Below are 16,702 nucleotides of genomic sequence, written 5' to 3'. Positions count from 1 at the left end.
ACACGAGCGCCTAGAGGCGTGATGTGTGGGCGGAGCTAAAGAATCACGAGCCCCAGTAGGCTTTTGAGTTGAGAGCGTTTGGAAGCTGTGACACAGATCCAGAGGCTGAAATTTAACAAGAGCAGCATCAGCAAAGGCGTCTCTGTGTGGTATGTACTGAAACTGTATATATTTGCTTAGCGGTTTTGGAAAATGACTAAGTTCCACTTTATGTCGTCTTTTTTTTTTTTTTTTAAAGCTGTACATGTGGAAAGTGCAGTTTGATGACAACATCGCATGTTGTTTACTTGATGTGCTTACGCGCCGATAGCTAAGTTAACAACACAGAGATATTTGAAGCAGTTTTACTCACCGCATGTAGATCCAACACACAATCGTGACCCTTTTCCGTTGGGACTGCATTATCCTTAAGAAATAAACGATGTGCAATCCGAAATGCAGGGAACAAACAAAAACACTTGCACAACTCCGTTGATGCTCTGTAAAAATAAACTCCATCCACTGGTCCCTTAATGCTGTTTCTCTTTTGGTAATCTGTGCAGGGTTTTCTTGCCCTGGCAACCAAAAACACACTTCTGTGACATTTTGCGACGCTCTCGCTCTGATCAGGCTGTGCTCAGCCTCTCTCAGTGCTGTGCTATACGGGAGCGCGCGCTCTTCCGGCAGAAGAGCGCGCACTTAGGACCCATATAAGGAAATTCGGCTCCATCTAACGTCACACAGAGCCATACTCGAAAAAAACTTTCCGAAACTTGTGACAAACCGGAAGAGGTATTTTTGGAACAAAAATACTCCTTCAAACGTACAACTAAATTTTTTAAACTTTGTCCATGTTTAGCATGGGAATCCAACTCTTTAACAGTGTAAAAAACTCAGTATGCATGAAATAGCATTTCACCCCCCCTTTAAGGAAACTTGTGCTTGGATTTGGATAGTACATATTCAATTATATTTTGGTTGATATTTTATATAATTAATTGAGCTATTTAACATTTATGTATATGTATACCCGTAAATGTTTCTTTTTAAAAACATACCATTTGAAGTGCAAGATAAATACAATAATTTATAATACTGTATTTTTCAGACTATAAGTCGCACCTGAGTGTAAGTCGCATCAGTCCAAAAATACATCATGATGAGGAAAAAAACATTTATAAGTCGCACTGGACTATAAGTCGCATTTATTTAGAACCAAGATTCAAGAGAAAACATTACCATCTACAGCCGCTAGAGGGCGCTCTCTGTTTTCAGTGTAGACTACAGGAGCACTGAGCAGCATAGAGCGCCCTCTCGCGGCTGAAGACGGTAATGTTTTCTCTTGGTTCATTTCTCTCGGTTCATGTCAAATTAATTTCGATAAATAAGTTGCAGGACCAGCCAAACCATGAAAAAAGTGTGACTTATAGTCCGGAAAATACGGTACAGTTATTTTTAATAATTGTTTGAGCTGTATTTGTCTGTTCTGCCATTAAGTAGAAAATCACTGAAAGATTTTTCAAGCATTTTTATAATGAATATACATTTTGCTAGATATGCTAATATCTATAAAGTATTTAAGACACACAGACACAAGTTAAAACATCTTTTAATTTGAAATGGAAAAACCACTCTCTGTCTCTGCTGAGGAGGCCACATTGTCAGCGTCATATATTAACATAGGGATGGAGGTTTGCCCAACTCTGATTCTGCAGCTGTTTGCAGTAATAGGGTCTTATCACTGAGAGAAGCTTTGATGGGGTCTGTGTTTTCCAGAGGGAATCACACTGAGTTCTTGCAGAAGGAAGGAAAGCAGTTTGAAAAGCTCAGTCCAGCATGACCTCTTCTGAGGGGCCTTAATCAATAAACAGATAAGAGATGCCATTTCAATTCACTTGCCTCTCTTTATCTTGCCATTCTATTTTATGTGAATTGAGTTGTGTATGTGGGAGGCTGGCTTTGCAGTGCCGTTTGCTTCATGTGTGTATTTGTATTTAATAGAACCGGATGGAAATTCTCAAAAATATTCAGCTTGCTTCTTTGAAGATTAGCTATTCCTCTGTGCATTTCTCCAGCTTGAACAGAGGATTGTTTGAGCACTCTGCCATGTCTATCACTGCAAATATCAACCTCAGCTCCTAAACAATTTTAGTCTCTCGTCATCCCTGCTTAGAGCTTTCACTTCCTCCTGTTTTCATTAAGAGGAAGAAAACACAGGGGCATTGCTTTGTGTGTTTTCTTCTTTTAGAAGCACATGCAGAGAGCACCTCAGGGAGGAATTAAAACAGCAAGGCTATTTTTAGACCTCTGATAGAGGTTTTAGCTGTCCAGTGCCTTTGCAGGTGCTAAATCACTCTTATTTTAGAAATGGTGCCTTGGCCTAAATCAGTCACTGTTGTATTAACCTAGACCTGTTGTGTGCCGCCCCATCACCCTCCAGGCTCCAGTAGCTGTTCCTGACTCAGACGGCTCACCCATTCAGATGATCACCCTTTTTGCTTTAGCCATTTTCTGTTTAAGGCAATACATCAAGGTGAATAGAGTAAAAAACAACAACAATTGATTGTCACAATTCACTAGCACAGAAAATACCATCAACAGCCAGATAAAATATAAAAAAAAAAAAAAATAACAATTTTAAGAGTAAAATGTTGTATAAAATTAGACCATTGATATTCAGAATATAGAAAAAAAACAATTTTAATTTTGGGGGTAATTGGATATTTCTGGCTCAGTGCATTAGAAAAAACTCAACTGAAAAAAAAAATATTCCATTATTTTGTAAAGAAAAAAAAAAAAGAAATTAGTTATGAAAAGCCAAATAGCGCAACATTTCATTTGACAAGTGCATGAAATTTTTATATATATATATATATATATATATATATATATATATATATATATATATATATATATATATAATATTTTCTATATATATTTTTTTTGTAATGCCTTACAGCGAGCTCTAGTGCACTGATTCAAAATGTTGATTGTTTATTACATAAGCACATGGGACAACCATCCCAGGGCGGTCTTCGGGATATGCATTCATTTCTGTTCCCTGTATGAATGAGTGCCACAGTGGCACTTCTTTGTAAAAGATGATGAAGAAGAAACATAGCGGGCCTGAAATAGCCCAGTGCGTGCGTGCCTCAGGGCGACATAGATCTGTGTGCACTGACATTGCTGTACGTCCTCCACAGGCGCTTGGTTAGGAGCTGAGGCCACCTAGTGTAAGTTAAAAGCTCAGTGGCACCTGAGCGCTGTTTACACCATTATTAGTTGGCATAGCATGTTCTCAGCTGACCTAAGAGCAGCTCACAACTTTATAAGGGCCTTGGAAAGTGTCGTCTTAAGGCCCAGGCTGTCAAGGATCTTGCTGGAGAATGACATTGAGGCCTTAATGTAGCTTAAGGAGGAAGCTGTTAAAGATTTATTTGCAGGGATACTTTCTGCATGGATGCCACATGTCAGGAGATCTCTTGTAATTGCTGAGTGTGAAGTGACATTGAGCTCAAAGATCAGACGCTTTGTGTTTCACAGTGTACACGTGTTGACAGTCGTGCATTTTGAGACATGGCTAATTGTAACATGATAGAAAGCTCTTCCTGACCATGAAGGCCTAGTTAAGCTTGCATTATGGGCTTCTTTTGACTTTTTTCAGCAGTTTTGTCTTTAGTTTTCGTGTTATTTATGCCTGGTGAATTCAAGGGCTGATCTCTAAATAACTTCCTACATGAGATCAATGATAATGTCAGTGAAAGGGCAGCACCACATTAGCCTCAGCTCAGAGGCTTCTAGCTTGTTATGAAATTAAGCCTTTTAATTAATTGATTCATTCAACAGTTGATTTAACTATCCCAAATGTATTGAATAATTCAGAAATGGTTTTATGTATTTTAAGATTTTTACTAATGGATAAAGGCACCAGGAGCTTTTAGACTGTCCTGAATCTTGCAGAGAAAGAAATATTAGAGCTGTTGTATTCTAATGAAAAAGATCATTATAATACACATTACATTAATTTGTGTATTCTTGTGAACAATTGTAACAGTTTTGCTTTTAGTATGTAATGATTCAAAACATGTTATTTATATTATATTTCATTGCCTTCTTCCATAGTAGAGTACAGAACAGAAGTATATAGACAAAACAAAAAGTACAAAAAACAAACTATTTAAATCAGTTATTTTATGTGAGGTTTGAATATAATTATAATGCAAACACATATTGTATTTTACAAGTGAACTTTTATGTAGGCTACTCAAGATGTTAGTATATTTAAATATATAACCTGGAAAGTATTGCAGTTTTACAAGGGTGGGTTTTATATTTTATATATGCATATTTATATGATGTGTTATAGGGTGTATTCCCCCCCCACCCCCCCCCCCCCCCCCCCCCAAAAAAAAAAGAAAATAAATAATTTGTATGCGGAAAATGAATTGTGTTTTCTGAGCATTAAGATTGCATTGTGACTATTTTCAGGCCAAACAAATGACATTTGTTTTCAATTAAATTCGCATTTATTTCTTTTTCTTTCTCCATAGTCCTATAGAATCCTGTCAGAATTTCTACAAAGACTTCACTTTACAAATTGACATGGCATTCAACGTGTTCTTCTTACTCTACTTTGGTCTGCGTGTAAGTACATGTATTAAACTTTCATATTCAACATCTTTTTACCACGTTCTGTGCACTCAGTATTATGTTTGTGCCTGAAAACCTTTAATGTTTTACTAGAAATTGTCCATTCATCTTAATTGTTTGTTCTACTTACTAATACGTCATCCTCTTTAAAATGTTGTAATATATATGTTTCGTTTTCTTCTTCTTCCAGTTCATAGCAGCCAATGATAAGCTGTGGTTCTGGCTGGAGGTGAACTCAGTGGTGGACTTCTTCACAGTGCCGCCTGTGTTTGTGTCAGTGTATCTGAACAGGAGCTGGCTGGGTAAGTCTCCGAACAATCTCCTCTCTCCCTTTTCCTCCTGATCCTCCTGTCAGTCCCTGCACCCCAGGGCAGCGTTCACAGGAGCAGCTCAAACCACAGCTAGATGAGATAAAGGCCAAACTGATGATGAGACAAGGGCAACTGTTGAAACAGGAGATTTTATAATTATTAAGCCAAGCTGCCATGGTTTGTTGTCACTGTCTGTCGCTGGAAACCCAAGAATAGCTATGAAATGTCATTGCTTAAGAACTACAAAAAAAGCGAAGATGACAGAAAAGCTGGGAAGGATGGCAGGAACATGAGATGATTTAGGCTTTAATTGTTAAACAGGCCTATTCGCTCCAAGTCATTCGTTTTTCATTATAGTTATGAACTTCTCTATTCTCATATAATTTAATAAAAGGTTATTAAAACATCATCATTATAGCTAATTTCCTTGGTTTAAAAAAGAAGCCTTTACTTGTCACACATTTTGGGTTCTGGATGCTGGTGTTCACTGGGTTTCTTAACTTGCAATAGACACACTGATAAACACAGACAAGCCTGGAGCAACTTTTGATGTGTGGCTTATCTAAACTGGTCTGGTTTGGGAAAGGGAAAGTGTATGTTCCTGTATAAGGCTCACTTCTGAGAAGCCAGTGGGGTGTGTAAGCCCTCTCAGTCTGATGGTAATGATTTCCCATCACAATGTGTTTTGTCAAAGCTGGGGTGAGCGACAGGTGAGACACGACTGTGGTTTAAAGCAACTGGTGTGTGTGTGTGTGTGTGTGTATGTCCTGTAGCCAAAGGAAAGGAGGTCTGCTTTAGCCTACAGTATGTACATTAAACACAATTGTTCATAACCGTGCACCACATGTGTCGTTAGTGCTTTCCAAAACAACTGTAAAAAAGAACGCCATCCTTTCTTAAATGCATCAAAAACCACAAGTTAATAATTTATAACTTCACTGTCATCTTATGCTGTGCTGTTTGAATAATGCATTAGAAAAACAGTTCATCAAAAAATGTGTAATTTTAATGGTCTTCCTCCCTATCAAGCCAGTAAATGAAAATCAAATAAAAGCTGCTATCAACATCCGCCTAATAACAGCTGTTAGGCTGAGCGGCATATGTAAACAATCAGTCTCTTGCCCGTGCTGTACAAATGCTGAGAAAGTGTCAACACTAAGGTCGTTGCGAGCTTCAAACCTTTAGGAGTATAATGGCTTGGAGACAGACCAATTTTGTAATCAGTGTTTTCCTTAATTTCACAGATGTCCACAATTTCAGACACTGTCGTCTACTGAGTGTTGACTCACCTTGGAGAAACATCATGATTAAAACATTACAGGATGTAGAACTTTAGTCCGAAGAAATGAGACTTTCAGTCTTGAGATTAGTCTAGCTGATGAAGCGTCAAATGTAATGATGAAAATAACTGAGATTTGGATAAGATGTAAGTCTTAATTATGCTAAGCTTTAAAGGCACTACATGTATTTACTAGTATAATAACAACAAATTATGCATAATTGCATGCAAGTAACCCTAAACCAAATCCTAACCATATACAGTAGGTAGTACATGTAGTTAATTAGTATTTTCTTAGTTCTTAAATGTATAATTACACTGCAACAAGGACACTGTAAAATAAAGTGTAATAATGCTTTTCATTCTGTAGTGTTGCATTGAATTGTTGCATTAAAAGTTGCAGTAAACGCATATAAAATTTTAAAAAAGATACATATTTTAAAGAAATGCTTTTGACTGAAATCTGGAAAATTTTGAAAATTCAGCTTTTCCACCACATGAATAAATGATCTTTTAAATTATATTAACCACATTGATCTCAGTTATTTTTAAACTGTACTTATATTTAACAATATTATATTGCTATAATTTTACTGTATTTTGATTTAAAAAAATGCATTATTTTAAAATTGTTTTAATGGTAATGTACTTGAAATTTGTGACTAATCTTTGATAGAACATAATTTGATTTGTAGAAGTGCTTTTAATATAATACTATCCAAACTTAAAAAAACTAGAGCTTCTGTTAAACTCTGCTATAGTGTTCAAAGCACACTACTCTACCTAGTGCAATATGACACTTATAAATTTACTTATAACTTTGAAATACTGAAATAGTTTGAAGTATTGATATGAAACCGTATAGGTTTCACTGAATGAATGTGTACCTGGTACTTTTGGGGACATGGTATGGGACTGTCGTGCAGAATAAAAGCCTCTCAAAGACCAAAGAGCACTCTCCCAGCACAGAGGGACAGATTCTCAGACATGATGAAAGATTTGGAAACAGCCGGCATATGTAATCTAGAGCAACATCAATTCAGCAAACTCTGAATGAAGGGGTTACAATGATCATATGTTATATAATGATGATGTACAGCACATCAGCACATGATGTACATATTCATCTCAGAGAAAAGAGCTTTTAGAGAACAAACAGTTAAATAAACATTGAAGAATTGTCAGGCCCTCAGTCCCCAGACTAAAGATAACTGTCCTGCAGTACAGGACAATAAAAAAAAAAAAAAAAAAAAACACTTTATTTCATAGTTTTCATTAAATGTAAAACATTTGGTACATTGAGACGCCTGCTTCTAAATTGATTGTTTAAACCCTGGTGTAGATGTATAGCATGTAGCCAAGTGAACTAATGTTTTCTGTTCTCCCAGGTCCCACCCTGTTAAGAAAAACAGGATGGGTCATAATTTAATCTGCTTCTTTAGGGACTGTCATGACCATGGCACATGAGTAAATACACATGAGTAGGCCTGCCCCCGACTAAAGATATTCCTAGTCGACTAACACACCTGCATTTTAGCAATTAGTCGAATAATCATTCATTTATTATATTAATATAAAAACCTGCGTATATACAAGGAAAGGTATAGTCCAAGTTGAAGCTTAACACTTCCATATGACAGAATATGCTAAGCATGATGTTAGCGCGTTCAAAATGAAAATGAAGCGCTTAAAACAGAATAGTAAAGCGTTTAAAGTATACAGCGCTTACGGACACAAAAATCAGAGGCTGGAATGTAATAGGCTAATTATAACATAAAAACAGTAACATAACAGTTTTGAATAAAATAAAATAAAATTCGTTATTTAAGATAAATTAAATAAACGTATTAGTAACTTAGGCCTAGTACAAAACAAGGCAAAAACAAATAAATACTGTAGCAAAAATGCTGTTTGGTATAAAATTAAAGTGGAAAATTAATATAATTTGTATATTGTTCAAAAGGAAAATTTAACAAAAACGAACAATTTAATAAATGCACATGGCACATCGCACAACGCCAAAACTTAGAATAAAAAAAGAAGGCGGCAAACAAATCAACAGCCTAAGTATTTGATTAAATTGTTTACAACAACTATATTTAAGACAAAATGTGGAACAAATAATTTAAAGAACACTAATAATCAAAAATATCAGAGTAAAGCCGCAAACTGCCATTAAGACGAGAGTCTTGAACTGAAACAGCAAATTGCAAACCTCAGACTAATTTTTATTACAGAATAAAAAACCACTTCTGCATTATATGAAAACGAATAAATAAAAATATGTATTTATTTATTTGTATAGCCTAACCGTTATAAAAATACCCGTTTTTTTATATATATAGCCTAACAGATAGCAAACAGAAACGCTACAAAAAGGAAACTAAGCATTCTTACCTAAGCTTCAATTCGATTTAATTTTTTTCATATTATGTGAGAGGAACACCAGCTTGTCTACATAGCCGCATTTCCACTGTCGGGCCAGTGCGAGCCAGTGCTTTAAGCGGGTCGGGCGGGGCTCATAGCCCCGGGCCAGTAGCACCAAGGCCAGAATAGCGCAGGGTTTCCACAGTGGAGCTTGTTGACTTGTTCACAATGAAGCCGGCCTCTGAAAAGATGCGCTCTGATGGAGTGGATGTGGAAGGGATACAGTGGAGGCGCTTAGCTGCTTTAGCGAGCTTTGGATAACGAAGTTATTTTTTTTTGCCACCATGCTAAGGGTCTCGAATCGACCTTTGTTTTATCTGCCAAGTACATTTTTAGTTCATACTTCTCTTGCATGCTCCTCCTCATCAAGTGCGCTTTGGTATACCGCGAGGCACGAGTTCTCGTTGATCTCTCGTTGCTTTGATGTCTGCGCAGCCCCTGATTGTGTAATTTTCTCACGTGATTTTTGTTTTTTGCGACTAACCACCTAATGTAAATGTATTCGACCAAGCCCTCTTCATATCGACTAACGTTTAGTCGACTATTTGGGGGCAGCCCTACATGAGTGTATCATTTTCTTTTCTGAAAATTGGAGCTTGATGAACGTGCTGTTAATTTAAAGGGTATGTAGGAACCCTGTGCTGGGAAATAGACATTAATCTTCTAGAAGTGGTTCAGAACCGTCTTTTCAAACACAAGGGTTATATATGGATTAGAATGAGGCTGTTTATAATGCACTAGCTTCCTTCCTCCTTGCAATCAATTAACAACAGGTACTTGACTCTGAAATGCAGATGTTTAGTGAGCTAAAGTCCCCATCAGTCTGTGAAGAGAAGGCAGTAATCGCAGTTGTCTTATGTGAGGAGATCTGGTGCATATTAATGGAGGGGACGTGTACAGAGGGAGATTCCTAGCTTCACTCTGGATTTTTTATATGCGGGTCTGTCACTTTTGCTAATAGTTATAAGAGTTATGCTACTAGATGAGTATTTGCATATGCATATGCGTTTATTACATATTTGTGTCTAGTGGTAACATTGTCAGTGTTTTGGGGTTGTTTTTAATAAATCAGTGCTACAAAAGTACAGCAGTGGATGCATCACAAGTTATTCGTTTACTGATTAGTTTTTTTTTAGTGGGTGATTCTTAAGCCATCAGTGGTCCCAGTCCATCCCTGACCTGTGGATATTACATCCCACTGCCATCTGTTGGTTTGAAGCAGTATTGTGCCACATAACTGGATGGTCTGATCTTACTGAATCAGAGGCTTCTCAGTCACATGACCAGAGGAAGATAAATCAATGAAGGAAACTATTTTTGTGCTTTAAGCCTCTTTCATATATAGAACCCTCTCTCACGTGGCAAGCTTCAGTACATGCACGCGCAGATGCATTCTGGGAGAAATGAGTGGCGAGTAATCCCGGCAACCCTTTATCCCTCTTTACACATGTTCAGTATTCCCTGATTGAGGAAAAGAACCAGTGGTTTCTGACTGTAACACACGTGACTTGCTGTTGGTCTGTGAGCCTGCAGATGTGAATGAAATAGTCTGAATGAGCATCTGTCCATTCTACACATGTCCATTAAGCCTGCTTCAGTGCACAGCGCTGGCCTACTCTCCTGAATCCTGTTCCTCCAGCCTCCTGTGCCACAGGCCTCTCAGCTGCTGAGCCAGAAACATGACTTCAGGTTCAACAGAGCTTCATGGGAAATTAGTGAGGCATAATGTAGATATCAAAAATTTAGCTATGCTATCTTCTGCATACTTTTCTTTCATTTAGACAAATCATCTTCTCAAACAAGTAGTCATTGCTGCCAAGCAGATTAAACCTCAATGAAAAAATCTAACAAAAGAAATGGTACTGTAATTTAACAAAAATGAAAACCAAGGAAAAATTCACAGTACAATACAGTACACTAGGGGTGTAAATTGGATGGTTTGTCACGATACGAGATGATATCAATTCTCATACCCAGCGTAACAATGTTTTCCCATTCTTCACAAAAATTCTACTATATGATTCAATACAGGAGAATATTTATCTATATAACAATACTATTATATTATATACCTTTTTTAAATAATCATCTACATTTTTATTATCTCACAAATGCAACCAAAACATATAACATGAACATTTATTTTACATTTTAACATCCTGTTCCTCAATTGGGACATTCAAAACAAAAAATAGGCCTGCAGTTTTTTTTATATAAAGAAAAATAAATAATAATAATAATAATAAAAAAAGATCAGTAATCTAAAGATATGACAACAGTCAAAACAATCTGTGCTAAAATATGCAATGTGTAAAATAATGTAAATCCTCATTAGGAAACAACACAAAATACATTAATGTAGAATAATAAGAATAAAAAATATACAAAAATAAAGCTGTTAAAGCTTTATTTGAGACTTTTTTTTGGCTGCTTCTATGGGCTCAGTGCTAAAAACCTTTTCTACAGATAAACAAATTGCACGCAATAGCAGAAAATAAATACAATATAACAAAGACACAAATTAAATACACATTGTTTTTCAGGTAGATCTAAAATAAAATTAAATTAAATATGAATTAATCCTTATAGAGATTTTTCAGTCAAAATCAGTGAGATATTTTTTTTTTATTTGAAAGAAGTTTTCTGTTAGTCTGATTTCACTTTAAGAACGAAAGCACGGATCCAATACACTAATACACTTGTGTTTTCTTTAGCCCTATTCGGATGGGACTAGTTTTACAGGGGGTCGTTAGAGAAATCTGCGTTTCACAGACGTGTTTTTCTCACACAACCTATGTGATAATTCAAGAGCAAATTACCTACCGTTTTTCAGCAAACTCAGTGATCCTCTGAGAAAACTAATCCCATCCGAATGCGAATGTCTGTGATTGCCCGTGATATTTTATTTCACAACGCGTTTCCTTGTGTGTTTTGGCCAACATGAATTACCGTACATGCTCTTACCGTGCGCATGTTTGATATATTTGCTTACCGGCAAATTAATTAAAAATCAAGAGCAAGATCGCGTAAACTGTTAATACTGGCTATTGTAATATCAGCATCAGGAAAGATTACTCATGTTCATTTATGTACTCCATTACATAATGTTTTAATTACATTTAATAAAAAAAGGGAAAAAAAAGGAAAACAAGTTCAACTAAAGGAACCACACATTAACATGGTTTTGTTATACTAGCCATTTAGTATTTATTGTTTAATAATACTAAGGCAATCATTCTGAATGAATGCAATGCACGCATACAGAGCGCGTGATCTCTGTGACGCCCAGATGCACAAATCAGACCCTCCCACCTCTGTAATAAACACGGAGACACTAGTCCCGTCCGAATTGGTACATGAAAATCACAGACGTCAGGTGGTAAGAATCGAAACTCAAACGTAGTTTAGAAAACTAGTCCTGTCCGAATTGGGCTTTTCTCAACTGTTTAGGTTTAGACATAGGCCTAACCGACTTTGTTTACTAGGATATTCACCAAGTTGTACATGATGATGTAATTTGATCTGTATTTGTTCATTCATGCACAAATAAGCGGATGAGAGCTCTATAAGTTATTAGCGCACTTTCGATACGGCTGTCTGTAAGCGTGCGTTTTGATTGTGTGCGTGTGTCACTGCGCATAGAAAAGTTCACATAAACACTCTATCTGTCCGTCATCTATCCACAGCATCTTTTACGCTCGCCTTTCAGACAGTCTTATCTTTCCAACACGTGAGTTTGAACGAGAATGCACGCGTTGGTGGAAATGCGGCGAATATGTGGACAGTGTAAAAATAAGGTGCCTATTTATACTACGGATTTCGATATTTTATGTGTGGCATTAGTGCATCGTATTGTTATACATTAATCTATGTATTGATACATATTGATAGATCATTACACCCCTATACAGTACTGTATAATACATTGATAACAAACAGCAATTTTTACATATATACCAGTGGCGTTCTGTCCATATAAGCTGTGAATGCTCTGCATAGCCAGGTCATCTGAGAGAATGAGTTCACTTGATAGTTAATATAAACATGATTATAAGTGGTTGATCCCTTGTCATTTGAGATGTAACTTAAAGGGATATTCCATCCCAAAATCAAAATGTTGTCATTGTTTACTTACCCCCATGTCCTTCCAGACCCGTTAAAGCTTTGTTCGTCTTCAGATCACAATTTAAGATATTTTGAATGAAAACAGGGAGGCTTGAGACTTTTCCCATAGACTGCCAAATAAATAACAGTCAAGTTCCAGGAAATTATGAAAAGCATCGTCAGAATAGCCCATCTGCCATCAGTGATTCAACCGTAATGTTATGAAGTGTCGAGAATTGCCAAAATGGTTCTATGCTGATTTGAAGAGAGACCGAGGAGAGGAATTGTTGAATAAAGTTGTTATTTTTGTTTTATTCGTGTACAAATATTGGGTGATTTGGGAAGAGATTCATTCAGAACAAAATCTGCTGTGTGGTTTGGAGTAGTGGTCGACCGATATGTGTTTTTTGACAGCAGATGACGATATCTTGGAAAGCAGGGGGCCGATAGCCGATATAAAGCCGATATTATTTTTTTTATTATTAATATTTAAGAAATTTGAAATCATTTGACAATCGATTAAAAAGTAAACGTTTAAAATAAACATGCTTATACTTTAGATTAAAGTTTTTTTTTTTTACAAATAAATATGTTAAACAAATATAATTAAAAAGGAAGTGAACACTGTAACCAACAGGGCACTCAGTATTCTGGGAAGTTTGTGTGCATTGGGAATCATATTTTTCAAATAAAGCCAAGTTAACCCTCATTTTACGTACAGCACACAGTGAAAACTACATGAATATGACAATGGAAAAGTGCATAAAATGCAACATAATTTGAAATCACGAGTTTACAGTTTAAAGCATTCAATTCACATGGACTGATCACACAGAGCACACACGATCATGCTGGATACACATACACACTTCACAAGATCTCACAGCTGGATTCGACTAAGTTTGCAAGGTTTATGAAATTAAATGTTCATTAGTCTTTCAAAGATTTGTTTAAATTATATAAATGCATATTTGCTTAATGCTGACGGCAAACGAGAAAGTATAATAATGTTTGCCTTTCTATTACTAATAGGCCTAATATAAAAGCAATCATTATAATACTTTTCTGTATACATTAATTACTTTGTTTAACCGTCTTCTATCTGTATTAGACAGTTAAAGGCAATAGTGAACAAGAGAGAGAGTGTGAGCACTCTGTGTTCTCAGGCACTGCTGCTCTCAGCACCATCAAAATAAAAGTCCCACCTCGAACACATCATCAAGCACATAAACTTACCGGCCGATGCTGATATTTGAAAAATGCCAAATATTGGTCGATATATCGGCCAAGCACGAGTTTGGAGGTTAGATGCGTACATATGAATGGGCAGGATATAAGCTAACATACACTTTGTGCACGTCATATACAAAAATGCCAATATGTGGGAGTAAGAGAAGAGCAGACATATGGATAGATCTTACTACGCAAGAGAGAACTCAATTCGGTCTGGTTTTCTGAGTGCAGACACTGAAGAATACACACACAGAGAACGTGAATACTCTTTCATGTCGAATGAATGGAGAATTATACACAAAATGATGACGAATATTCACACAAACACATTTGATCATGTCTTAAGTGAATGTCAGCAGTAGGTAGAACGTCAGTACATTGCATCCATTTCAGCTGTGCTTCGCAGATGCAAGAGAACACAGGAAAGAAACACAGCATGGAAATATCTTAATTTAGAAAGTAATAATTGCTATAAAATGTATAATCTTCCATAATCTAACATAACAATCTTACTTCATGGCATTACAGTTTATCAGTTTAAAAACAGCCTGAGAAAACATCACTGCTAGCACAACCCTGTGATTAATTCAGAATTGTTTTTTTTTATTTTTTTACTTCTTCATTTTCATTTTAAATCCCTAGAAGGATTTAGTGTATACAAAAGCTTGTCACCTCACTAAAGCAGAGAAGGGGTTAGAGTGAAGATACATGCGTGGGAGTTTAATACTGAAAAGATCAGACCACATACGTCAGAGATTGTGGCTTCAATCAGGGTTTTCAGCCAGTGGCAGGTGTCACTGTCTAGACTTGAAGGGTTTTAAGTGTTGTTAAACAGTCTTCTGGATTCATTCTGACATTCATGCCTAGAAAGCCATTATTTCCCGGAGCAAATAATTTTTTGATCAAGTTCAAATTTTGATCAAGAGGTTTTACATCTTTGAAGTTCTGAGGAAACATCACATTCTGCGTTGCTGAACTTCGAAAAGGAGTAGGATCACAGAATCATGATCTCCAGCAAACTGCTAGTGTTTCGGGGCCCACGGGGTGCTCTGGTCACAGAAACCATTCAACAGAGCCGACGGCGCAAAAAGTCGTGTGCTGACCTGTTTCAGAATGGTTACCGTGTGAAGTTGGGCCCAGGTCAGATAGGAGACGGCAAGGAGAATGACAACCAGAGCTCTCTTTTTTACTGCCTCCATGTACTGTCTAACTGGGGTAAGACATCGTTTCTTGGGAACTTAGTATTAGTTTAAGACTGTATTTGCAGAAACTGCACGGTTATCATTTTACACTTGTTTACTGTGTGTAAGACGTTTGTTGGGAGTTTATTACAGTATCTGGGTTTCCTATTGCTGAAGATAATGTCAAACCTGAAGTAAAAATATTTTTGCAAAGAGAAACTAGAGAATCCTGTCATGAAGCTTTTTGATTCATTTTTGTATGAATTGCAGCTAGGGTTGTGTGTTTCTGAATAGATTATGTTTTTGAGGCTCAAGACAGGAAAAATGCTGTTTATGTAAGAAGTCTGCTGAAGCTGGTGATTTTTTTTCTCTAATCTGCTTCCTGATGCACTCGTTTCAGCTCTCTCACACACACAAACATGTGATTGTTCCATGGCTCTTCTTTCTCTGCTCAAAGCCCAAATAAATTGCTCAAATAGTACATGCTTAACATCTGAATGAAGTTTACAACAAACAAAAAATGTAACATTAATATTATTTTTAGACGATTGAATTTCACAATCTGTACATATTTTAAAAGGAATGAGAAACAAACAATATTTTTGCTAGTAAATTAGTTTTGCTTATAGTTTAATTGTCATGGAAATTGTGATTTGGTAATGTTTTCATAAGTTCTCTGAATGCAGTATGTGCACACTACACAAATATCTGAATAACTGTATCTGCCAGAATGTGCTGAATTGAGTACGCTGCATGGGAATATACATCTACTTTGGGAAAAAAAATTAATGGACTTTTTCATTTGTGACTCATTATTTGATTAAGCTGTTAAAATTGAATTTAATAATAATAAAAAAAGAGTATTTCTTAATTTGTATTAATAAATGTGTGTGATATAACCACTGAAGCAGGTTTCTACTGTTTGGCATGTTTCTTATTGCTTACTGTGTTGTTTCACATACTATTTTTGCATACCCATAAAATACTGTTATTAAAAATTAACATTATTATTGTGACTTCATTACCTGGAGGCAATCCTCCTATTTGCAAATTTAGCAGTTATACATATGAAATGCAAGTTTTTAAAAATACTAATGACTATCCTGTCATCACCGACTACACTTAGCAAGTAGCAAATCATGGCTGTGGTGTAAAAAAAAAATATATAAATAAATAAAGCCAAAAACTAATAGTTTGGAATGTCAGCAGAGGAAAGAAAACTGAGCTTGTCGGTGCCAATTCTGGGTTCTTTAAAAAGCTGAATGTAGTATCCAATATTTTGGAATCTGGTGTTCCATTTTGAACACAGATTGATTTAAATAACAGTTGATCCTTTTTATTGATCCTCGTCTTCTTTTCTCTTTTCTCTTGCAGGTCTGAGGTTTCTAAGAGCCTTGAGATTGATACAGTTCTCAGAAATTTTACAGTTTTTGAATATCTTAAAAACGAGGTAAGGCCGACAACATATCACGCACCTCTCTCACTCTCAATTTCAAAAGCTCTGCTCCGCTGGCATCGACACACACAGTCTCTACAGC

General features: G+C 36.3%; 1 protein-coding gene across 16 annotated transcripts in view; it reads left to right on the top strand.

Annotated features, from left to right (window-relative positions):
• The window catches only part of LOC127970003 (calcium-activated potassium channel subunit alpha-1), a 200,111-nt gene that overhangs the window by 107,780 nt on the left and 75,629 nt on the right, over positions 1–16,702 (top strand). For all 16 annotated transcript variants that reach the window (XM_052572184.1, XM_052572168.1, XM_052572183.1 and 13 more), the window contains exons 4-6: positions 4,530–4,623; positions 4,820–4,931; positions 16,539–16,614. In XM_052572184.1, coding sequence (XP_052428144.1) covers positions 4,530–4,623; positions 4,820–4,931; positions 16,539–16,614 — 282 coding nt within the window. The remainder of the gene's footprint in view (positions 1–4,529; positions 4,624–4,819; positions 4,932–16,538; positions 16,615–16,702) is intronic.

The sequence above is a fragment of the Carassius gibelio genome, chromosome B13 (assembly GCF_023724105.1).
Source record: "Carassius gibelio isolate Cgi1373 ecotype wild population from Czech Republic chromosome B13, carGib1.2-hapl.c, whole genome shotgun sequence".
In the NCBI taxonomy this organism is placed as follows: domain Eukaryota; kingdom Metazoa; phylum Chordata; class Actinopteri; order Cypriniformes; family Cyprinidae; genus Carassius; species Carassius gibelio.
Note: the sequence above shows the minus strand (reverse complement) of the source record. Positions and strands in the feature narration are given on the sequence as shown.